General features: G+C 43.5%; 1 protein-coding gene across 1 annotated transcript; it reads left to right on the top strand.

Moving 5' to 3' along the window:
* Positions 1–707: 707 nt before the first annotated feature.
* Positions 708–9,846, top strand: slc38a2 (solute carrier family 38 member 2). The gene is made up of 16 exons (XM_072672457.1): positions 708–990; positions 2,167–2,301; positions 2,414–2,492; positions 2,588–2,703; positions 4,074–4,147; positions 4,244–4,336; positions 4,558–4,633; positions 5,171–5,253; positions 5,357–5,415; positions 5,735–5,863; positions 5,973–6,052; positions 6,198–6,298; positions 6,684–6,808; positions 7,075–7,219; positions 7,331–7,428; positions 7,832–9,846. Exons 2-16 carry the CDS (start codon positions 2,168–2,170, stop codon positions 7,943–7,945), a joined length of 1,506 nt encoding a protein of 501 aa, XP_072528558.1. The 5' UTR covers positions 708–990; position 2,167; the 3' UTR covers positions 7,946–9,846.
* Positions 9,847–10,432: the final 586 nt, after the last annotated feature.

Consider the following 10,432-nt stretch of genomic DNA (forward strand, 5'->3'; position numbering starts at 1 on the left):
CAGTGTAACAACTCCCAAATATAGACAGTCATTTTCTGTTTTGTTCTTCTTTTTTTTTATTTATTTTTTTTACTCTGGATACCTTTAGCCAAACTCATCACGATGATTCTGATTTCAGGAATTTCCTGCAGAGCGCATTCACATCCTAGTGACCCCCTCCCTTCCCTCTCTCCCTCCTATGTCTGATGAGGGTCTGACTTGTGATGGTTTAATCTGGATGTCTGACCATTCATTTCATCACGTAAGCATTGGATTGATTACCTCAGTCATTGAGATCATGTGGGATTGGTTGTCAAAGAGAATTTCTTGATGATTTACGGGCTTTAAATGGTCCCAGGCACTGAAAACACTCCTGTGAAACGATCAAAGGCTCCTGCTGGTGTCTAATTGTCAGTGAAGGTATTTGGAGTATTTTTCCTGGTGAGATGACCACATGTTTAGGACCCCCCTCCCCCCCCCCCTCCCCCCTCCCGAACGAATAATCAATGAACAAAGACACATCTGGATTTGGATCTTTGAATTTTTGGGGATGTTTTTGTTGGTGTTCGGGTCAGATTTTGGGCAGATTTCGGTGGCCGGTGAGAACACAGGGGAAAGTCGACCACTCGCCGTGTTTGTATACAAAGCTAGTTACGCGTCTCCGTGGGCGGGGCGTGCAGGCCGCCCCTCCCCCTCCCCCATCCCAACAGTCTGATGCAACCTCATGAATATAAACCCTGAGACGGAGCCGGTTACTCACCATCTCTTGACTGCGGACCGGGGAGCTCGGTGTTATTCGTCTTATTCTTTATGTAGTAGTGTAATATTTATAGTATTCGTGGTCCTCATCTCTCTCTTTGTTAGAGCTGTTTCTGTGCGTATCTGCTCCGTTCGTGTGAAGGATAAAGCCGACTGGTCTTCCGTTGATTTCTGGAACTTTCACGGTTACAGAGGAAGCGTTCAGATATTTCACCACCGCCAAGAAAAGGCTCTTTAAAGACCGCTTCAGAGGTAAGATTTCATCATCTAGCCACTGCCTTTCTGGTGTCAGAAACCACAGTCTGGTTATTTTATATTAAAAGAGACGATAAATGCAGTAAAATGTCGGGTTTTTTTCAATTTGGTGAACGACAGACTGATAAATGAGCTAACAGAGATAAGATGCTATAGCTAGCTAATTGATCTGAAGGTGGGGGCGCATTCCTCTCTCAGACACCCCTCATTCCTCGTGGACACTATTAAAACAGAGGAAATAGCAGTGAAGGTGACAGAAAACCGCCCTGTTTATTTTACTAGCTTGTATTTTAGGCTTTTTTACCTCAGTGCCCTTCAAACGAAACCGACCGAACCGCAGCCGGAGCGGCTCAGAGCGGCTCAGAAATGAATGAATGAATTAATCAGTGATGCCGCAGTGTCGTGACGTCCTTTACATTTGAGAGGGGAATTCAGTAAAATCTTGGTTAAAAAAAAGGAGATCTTCAGGACGGGGTCTTTAAGTGTCCTGTATTGTTTAAACGGGATTATTCGACGGTTGTGGTTTTCCTCTTTGGGCGGGGAAAGACTCAGTGATGCTGCTGCGCCAAAAAAAAAAAAAAAAAAAAAAACAGGCCCGGCTCAGCGCAGCGCTCACACATGCCTTTGTTTCCCTAATCTCCGCATGTCACATCACATCAACCCCTTCACTTCTTAACATCAGAACTCATTTCATCTGACAGACTCTTCCACACATATCAACTGTCTGCACTCTTAGCTCGTACCCTGAGGAGTATTAATTGACCTCACACCAAACCAAAAAGGTGTGTAATATATATGCGTATGTATTTTCTAAACGTGTTTGGGGGGGGGGTGCGACTCTCAGAGCAGTGCTGTGTGTGAGTGGTCAGTTATTCTGAGGCACTGGGCTGATCTGTATGTATTTGGTCAGCCTGTCTGCTGTAGCCGGCTCGGAAATTTCCACTGCTCGGCTCGCGCTGCGGTGACGTAGACACCCCCCTACCTCGCTCCCTCCCTCCCTCCCTCGCTCCTCCAAACAGGCGCGGCAAACCACGTGACTTGATTCTTGAGGCAGCGCTGTGTATCGATCATGCCTCCGTCCCTCCGCCTGGGGGGCTAGACAGTGGAAGGTAATTAAAGGGGCTTTCTGTTGATGTTGATTTCCTGTGCTCTTTTCCTGCTGTGATTTCACAGAATGAGCAAAACCCCTGGCAGACCAGAGATGAGTCGCTTCAATATTTCGCCAGATGAAGACAGCAGCTGCAGTTCCAACAGCAACGAGTACCAGGTTTATCAAGATTGCCCTGGCAAGAAAGGCCCCATCGGCAGGTAACTAGCATTTTTCTCTGGAATCTAAACCGAGGTGGCGACAGCACTCCCCCGCACCTCTCTTGCATGCCAGCCTTCAGTCGAATAAGAGATTCTGTTCTTCTGATTGCAGTCAGTATCCGGACATGGATGCCGAGAACCAGAACTTCCTCCCTCATTATGCGGCAAAGAAGAAATACGAAGCGGAATATGTAAGTGTCTCGTCCGGTGAGCCTGTCAGTGTCTTTAAGTTCCTCATACTTTAGGAGTCTGGATTTAACATTTATTTTCCTTAAATGTCTTTAAGCACCCCGGCACGGCCTCCTTCGGGATGTCTGTCTTCAACCTGGGCAATGCCATCATGGGCAGTGGAATCCTGGGCCTGGCGTATGCCATGGCCAACACTGGCATCGCCCTGTTCGTGTGAGTACCCTTTGTGATTGATAGAGGTGTGTGTGTTGGCTGACATTAAGGCAGTGCTGTTCCAGAGCTGGAGTCTTATGTCTGGAATTCCAGTGGGGTGTATACTAGTACAGCTTGTTTTAATACCAGATTTGCGGCACAGATCCCAGCCATTCCTGAAGGCTGCAGAGCTTTGCTGTCCAGATCAGTCTGTCAGTGGCATCACGTTTATTTTCGAAATGGTCGCCAGCTGGTCGTGGAAGTCAGTTTCAGCATTTGGGAGATGTGTCCTTTTCTTTTTTTTGGCTGTGTTGTGTGGTACCATAATTCTCTCTCATGCAATTGTGCTAATTAGAATATGATGATAATTAGGGCTGTTAATGAATGCTGCAGCTTGCCCCAGTTTCAAATCTGAGTTCAGCTGGTATGTGAACGGCTTATCTTCATTAGTTGACTTAGCTTGAGAAGAGTGAAAGAGTGTGAGGCACTCCTTAATGTGTGTTTACAAACAGTTGTAGTCTTTTGTGTGTGTAATGAGGCAGGGAGAATGTGTTCAGGGCTTGCACGCCGAGTCACTCGCAGGCAGGCCAAGCCTCTTAGCAAGCACACTAATACCCCTGCAGGCAGGCCAGGGCTTCCGCTGGTTATATAAAGGGCGTGGGTGTGCTTTCGGGCCATTTGACGTGCATCTTGACGGCATTAATTAAGTGAGGCTTGTTGAACGGGCCAGTCTGAAATGCACTGAGAATAATTGACAGTTTTGACGCAACAGGATGCTTGAACAGGGTTTATTAAAAGCTGCCAGTTTCCCACCGAAATACAGTAAGAAACGTTTCTGTTATGAATAAGATGTATTCTCATTACAAACCAGCACATGAACTGTGCCCTGTATTAACGGTGAAGGTCATGTAGGCACTTGAATCAGACATGGGCTGGAGACCGAGAACAGATTAGACCATAAAGCTTATTTCACATATAATCTCGAGATGCCTGAGTGTGTGTGTTGGATGCATGTTTAAAACGTGACAGCAGTGAGAAGGTAGACTATAATCCAGCTGTAATACGGATATTGAGACTGGCTCAGACATTTTCGCTAGTGCAGTGTGAATCGTGACAATTGAGCTTTCACCTCTTCGCCTCTCGTCTGCTGCGAGTGTCGCATAACCACACTGCATCACACACACACACAGCAGCAGCAGCATGTGCCTACTCATCAAGCTTGCCGGAAATGGTGCATTAGCTGTATTTTAGCCCATTCAGAGAACTCGATTGCTGTCGCATGCAGTAGAAAACGGCTGCCCTTGGCAAAGAATAACAGCAGTAATATGAGTGAAACAGTGACATGAGCTCAGTAATTTACAGTGCGATTCTCTGCTTTCTCTCCTCACTAGCATTCTGCTGGTAGCAGTGGCCATCTTCTCCCTCTACTCTGTGCATCTGCTGCTCAAGACCGCCAGTGAAGGAGGTCAGGAACAAACCCTTGATCCATTGTTTTAGTTTTGTGCATTAAATCCCATCTGATTGTGACAGATTCTAATGGTGTATCACTGTCATCTGTCAGGTTCTTTAGTCTATGAGCAGTTGGGCTACAAGGCTTTCGGCATGCCAGGAAAACTGGCTGCGTCCTGCTCCATCACCATGCAGAACATTGGAGGTAAAACAACACTGCGTTTCCACTGTGTCTGGTATTAGTTATGCATGAGTTGTTGCAGGCTTATTGCAGTGGATTATAAGTGTCTTTATACTTTAAATGAACTTCAGAAATCCATACAGTGTTTTAAGGCACAGTTTATTTCCGGATAATTTCTAGCAGTAGTTGAACTCTGTATTTAGTGTTAACTGAATTGTGATGGAAGTTCTCTGCTTCTGTTCCAGCAATGTCCAGCTACCTCTTCATCGTGAAGTACGAGTTACCGATCGTCATCAAAGCATTCGTAGAAAACAGTGAAGGGTAAGCTACTCAACGTCACTATTTTTATTCATCTGAGTGCGAGAGGAAGTCTGTTTACATTCGTCTGCAGGACTCACTTCATAGCGCATGCCTTTGGTGCATAGCTGTTTCAGTACAGTGATGATTTTAGCACACACTTCCGTAATCAGTGGTTGCCCTGAGTGCTTTTTGGGGTGAAGAATGTTCCATTGTACTGCAGGCAGGCTGGGAGGAGATGTATTTCGAGTGCCCAGTCAAAGAGGTCTTTTTAGAAAGCCTTGTGCCGCACAGAGCTGCAGCTCGCGATGACCTAATGCATGAAAGCTATCTCATGAAACATTCAGAACTCAAAGTTCCCAGTTAATTCAATTCACCCTGTGCTCTGAGAGTGCACTGTGTGTACTATTCAGATAAACAGATTCAGCTTATGGGTTATGGGCGAAGTGGATTTAAGAGAAGTCTTGTTAAAGAATCCTTGTGTTTGTGATGAGTTCTGTACTTTTATATTACATCAGTGATGGTTAAGTCCTGTAAATACTCATTCATGTCTTTTTACAGGCAGTGGTTCACCAATGGAGACTACCTGGTGCTTCTTGTGTCCGTCATCATTATTTTACCTCTCTCGCTGCTAAAAAATCTGGGTGAGTGTTTTTGGCCAGCATTACAGGAAAGAATCAGGAAAAGTGCTGTGTGGGTGCAACCTAAAATTAAAGAAGCTAATGTGGTGTTTCAACTTTACCACAGGCTACCTCGGATACACCAGTGGATTTTCGTTATTGTGCATGGTCTTCTTTCTAATCGTGGTAAGTTAAAAGACTTTTCCTCTTATTTATTTTTGTCACGTTCCTCATTCGTGAGATCCATGGAGATTGTAGAAACATTGAGTGGTAGCATGTATAGCAGATACCAGGGAAAACAAAAGAACTGTTGAAAATCTCTTTGCTGTTTGAAAGAGCTCAGACGGCTCATTTACATCTGTTTTAGCTGGGGCCAATGAGAAAATTAAAACGCCCCAAGGTTTTAAAGATGGAAATGAGATGGCCATAGTTGTTGTCGCTGTAACAGCCTTTGTTCTCAAAACAAGTAAAAGACACTTTTGTCTAACTGGTTTTTGTTCTTCAGGTGATCTACAAGACATTTCAGATCCCCTGCCCGCTGCCCAACGACATTATCAACATGACAGTGAACCACACAGTGGCACTAGTCAACAGCACATGCTGCACTCCCAAGTACTTTGTCTTCAATTCTCAGGTACACATACAGGGACCACTGCCTGTTATCTAAATGTATGTCTTCCCAAGTTTGATTTTGATGTTGAACTATTTTTTTAACATTTTTTTGTTTAATTCTTTCTCTACAGACTGTGTACGCTGTTCCCATTCTCACCTTCGCTTTTGTGTGTCACCCAGCCATTTTGCCCATGTACGAGGAGCTCAAAGAGTAAGTCCGCTTAGACTTATGAGGACGAAAAACGAATCTAAATGTAGAGCTGTATAAAGAGCATATAAATAGTCTTAATGTCAACAAGAAGAATGTAGAATTGTTGATTACTTCAGCATTTCTAAGTCACTTTCTTCCTCCACAGCCGTTCTCGTAAGAAGATGCAGGGTGTGGCCAACGTGTCATTTCTGGCAATGTTCATCATGTACCTGCTGGCTGCTCTCTTTGGATACCTGACCTTCAACGGTGAGTTAATGATAACCTTTCAAAAAGGGTACCAAATGCGCCATCTATTGGGCTCAGCTCCAGAACCTCTTATGCAAGGCTTGGGAAAGAAAAACGCATGCACAGCTGTCCCTTGAGTTGTTTGTCATGGCAAGAACATAACATCACGTGTTTGCTGATGTTCTTGACCTGCTTTGATGAGTGGGTAACATTGCGCAAATGAGACCCCCCACTCCACCCCCTACTCCACCCCCCAATCCCCTCTTTCCAGTAAAGAATCCAGATGTAAAAGACCCAGAGCTGTTTTTTTTTTAAGGAATAATGCAACTGGAGATGTTATTTCAGGCCAGATTTAAGTGATTGCAGATCATATAACCATCTAATGGTAACATGTTGTTCTTCACAGATGCCGTTGAGTCTGAGCTTCTGCACACATATTCCAAGGTGTACAAATTTGATGTCGTGTTGCTGATTGTGCGTCTGGCCGTGTTGACTGCTGTTACACTTACTGTGCCTGTGGTCCTCTTTCCTGTGAGTATGACTGCTTAATGACCACACATTAGCACAACTATGTAAAGCCACTGTTAGACATATCAACTTATGTAGCTGCCTTGTCTTGCTAACTAAGCACTAAAGTGTCGGTGGGAAGAGAGAACCAAAAATCACGTAATATCTATGTAACAGTGAAAACCCAAAGCATGGAAAGCTGTTAGAGTTATGCAAATATGCTTGATGCACAAAAGCTGGCATGTCTCACAGAAGTCTGAAACAAAGAAATCTTTTCTCTTGTGTTTCAGATCCGTACCTCAGTGAACCAGCTGCTGTGTGCCTCCAAAGAGTTCAGCTGGATCCGCCACACAATCATCACTGTCATCCTGCTGGCCTTCGTCAACATGCTCGTCATATTTGTCCCCACCATTAGGGATATCTTTGGATTCATTGGTAAGTGGTCATCTTATTAAGACATTCATGGTGCAGGTCTGAAGAGAAGAAAACAACAGATTCCTACTGGTGCCATTCAGTGAAGCTTACATGTGTCGGTTCTTTTTCAAGGTGCTTCTGCTGCTGCTATGCTGATCTTCATCCTGCCCTCTGCTTTCTACATCAAGTTGGTGAAGAAGGAGTCAATGATGTCTGTCCAGAAGATTGGGGTAAGAACAATATGATATCTTTCATAATGATGAGTGTTCTTCTGGGTAATACCATAGAACAACCGCTTTTGGTTCCCTGAAGAACCTGTAAATGAATGATTCTTTAAAGAACCAGTTTGGTAATTAGTGTGTAAGCATAGAGAGGTTTATTTTTATGTTTATTTTTGGGTTAATTTTTGCTAGAACCGTACATTCAAGCCAAAAACTGTGGAGGAACCTTTATTTTTAAGAGTGCATTTTGATGACAAAGGATTGCCCGGTTCAAGCATTTAGCTTATGTGGACAAAGCCAGAAATCAGTGTGACGTTATGTGTAAGTCCTTTAAGGGTGTGTAAAGTTTGTTTGGTGACGTTATCAGCTAGGATGTTGGATTAATCCTTTGCCACCTTTGTGTGTATTACAGGCATGCGTGTTCCTCGCCAGTGGTTTCCTCGTCATGATTGGTAGCATGACTCTAATCATTCTGGACTGGATCCACAATGCTAGTGTTTCAGAGGCCCATGGCAACGGTCACTAAGGGGGCGTGGTTCCAGCGCAAGTGGCAGGCAGGTTGCAGCCTCTGTCCAGCCCGTCACTACTGACATCACCAAATCTGCGAACGTGAATGAAAAAAAAAAAAAAAAGTGCTCTCCTTCCAGCTCAGAGCAAAGACCTACATACCATTCTGAGAGAATGTCCTGAACTTTGTACAGTATGCTGTTAGGCCACAAAGATGGTGATTTTTTCTTACATTTTTTGCTGTGATCAGTTTTTTTTTTTCTTTTTTCAGTTGTGCTCTTCTGCTCTTTTTTATTTTGTAGTTCTGGTGCAGTTGAAACACATTGTTTCACGCGGTTGTTTCACAGGAACTGCGAACGTCTTGCATTTGAGATAGCAGCTCAGCGCAAGATTGCTTCACAGCATTCAGGTTTAGCTATTGTGTCTCGCAACCAAAACCCGACCAGCTCCGAGCCACATCACACGAAGCAGTGGCAACAAAAAAAAAAAACTTGCTTTACTTGAGGCTGTCAGCCTAGCTTTTGACTTGTCTTTTTACCTTTGCCAAAAACTATTTCCTACTGGTTTGTATATTTAAAAGCACTTAATATTCAGCACACATGTGAACGTTGTCAGCTCCAACATTACTTCACTGCTTTGAAAGTATTTGTTACGATGCCATTTTGACTGTACTGCTTTAGTCGACTTGTATAAACTCGCTTAGATCTACTAATGAACAGAAAAAAAAAAGGCTCATTCATAGTAGTTCACTCGAGGTCATGGTTAGTGAAACAGCCGAACAAATTTACTGTAACGCACACTGTAATCGTGTTTGAGAACTTAGGCAACATCTTTTTAACAGCAATAACCTCTTTGCTCAAAAGGCAAGACTGAAAGTTCGATCGCTGTCCTTCTACCAGTTAGGAGGCGCCAAAAAGTTTTTCTTTAGGAAAGAATGCAATTTTATTTTAACCACATACAGTGGTTGTTCAGTATTAATGAACCGTACAATATCTTGTATGCTTTTTGATGGCAGAGCCTCACATGGCTGAAAAGACGGTACAATAATACTTCCCAGGAGGAGTGGAGGAAGGGGAAGGGGTTTTCAGTGTTTGTACGACTTGACTTGCCATCTCATTGTTAGCCATCGGCAGCTTAATGTTATTTTGCTCGTTCACCGGGAGAGAGAAATAGAGATGGAAAAAGGCAATGAAAGGAAGGAAAAAAAAAGGACAAGAGAACTGATAAGACATCCGTCACGTCCACTGGTCAGTCTGTCACGAGCCCGTTGAGTGAAATGGTCGCCTGTGTGCAGCCTTCACACGTACACTAGTAAAACCTCACTGTGCTTCCAATCGCTAACCTCATATGTCATCTAAGATGTTATTGTCCAACAGTTATTTATGGAAGAACATCAATGTAATTTAATCTATTTTACTATATTTATATATTGTAAATATGTGTATATACCAACCAGTTGAAGTGTATATATATGCGTTCTGTGTTTTTTTTTGTTTTCTTTGGTCAGTTTTGCTCAGTATGTTTCAACTATGAAATCAACTGTTGAACCGAGTAAGTCTTATACGTGTATCACCCACTGGTTTGGGGTACGGACTTTCTGTTAGATCAGTGACAGGCTTTCCTCCACCCCTGGCTGGAAGTAAGAGTGCATTCGGAGGGGTTTCCTGAAGAGAGCACAAGATTTGTCGCTCCCCCCAATCCCCAATCCCCCCCCCCCCCACACACACCCCAGCTCTAGCAACTTGTGGGTTGGCTGTGGCACACATTTCCGTTACACTACTACTAGATTGATGTAGTTAAACAAGAGAGGGCTAGGAGAACGACCCTCAAGGCCAAGTCCTGCAAGTGCTACACTCTTGTTTCAATGAAACACTATGTATATCCTGTAATTAATGTTCATTAAAGTATAATGATAACCCAGTCCGAGTCTGCTTTTGTCTCTTTGTTTTATGGAAGCTGGACAAGCTGAGATAACATGCAGTTCCTCACTGAGTAAACATTGTAAAGCCACAGTCTCAGAGCCAGATGGCTGAAGAAAGAATGCTCCCTGCAGAACGTGACTAACACTAGGTTCTCTCTCTCGCTCTCTCTCTCTCTCTCTCTCTTTATATATATATATATATATATATATATATATATATATATATACACATTGAAAATAGCTATTTTTCCATTGTAATGCTTATTAAAAGCTGATATTGATGAAGGTACAAACCAATGCAACTCACAGTCAACCTGAATCCTTCTCAAATACAGTGTATCTGAAGTCAGTTATTAAACCTGAAACCTTTGCTTATGGCCCCAAATTCGCTAGGTCGGCCCCTGGTAACTGATTGTAGAGCACATTTGATCATCTCCCTTCCAATGTAGACTTAAGATAACAGATCAACAGATTTCTGAGTCAACTTATACGTGACTGTATATCATCACGGCTATAGTGATCCATTAGCATGGTGCTATCTGGACGTTTAAGTCGTCCCACACTCACGCCAAACCTCAGTTTCAA

Source organism: Salminus brasiliensis, chromosome 2 (genome assembly GCF_030463535.1).
Source record: "Salminus brasiliensis chromosome 2, fSalBra1.hap2, whole genome shotgun sequence".
Classification (NCBI taxonomy): Eukaryota; Metazoa; Chordata; class Actinopteri; order Characiformes; family Bryconidae; genus Salminus; species Salminus brasiliensis.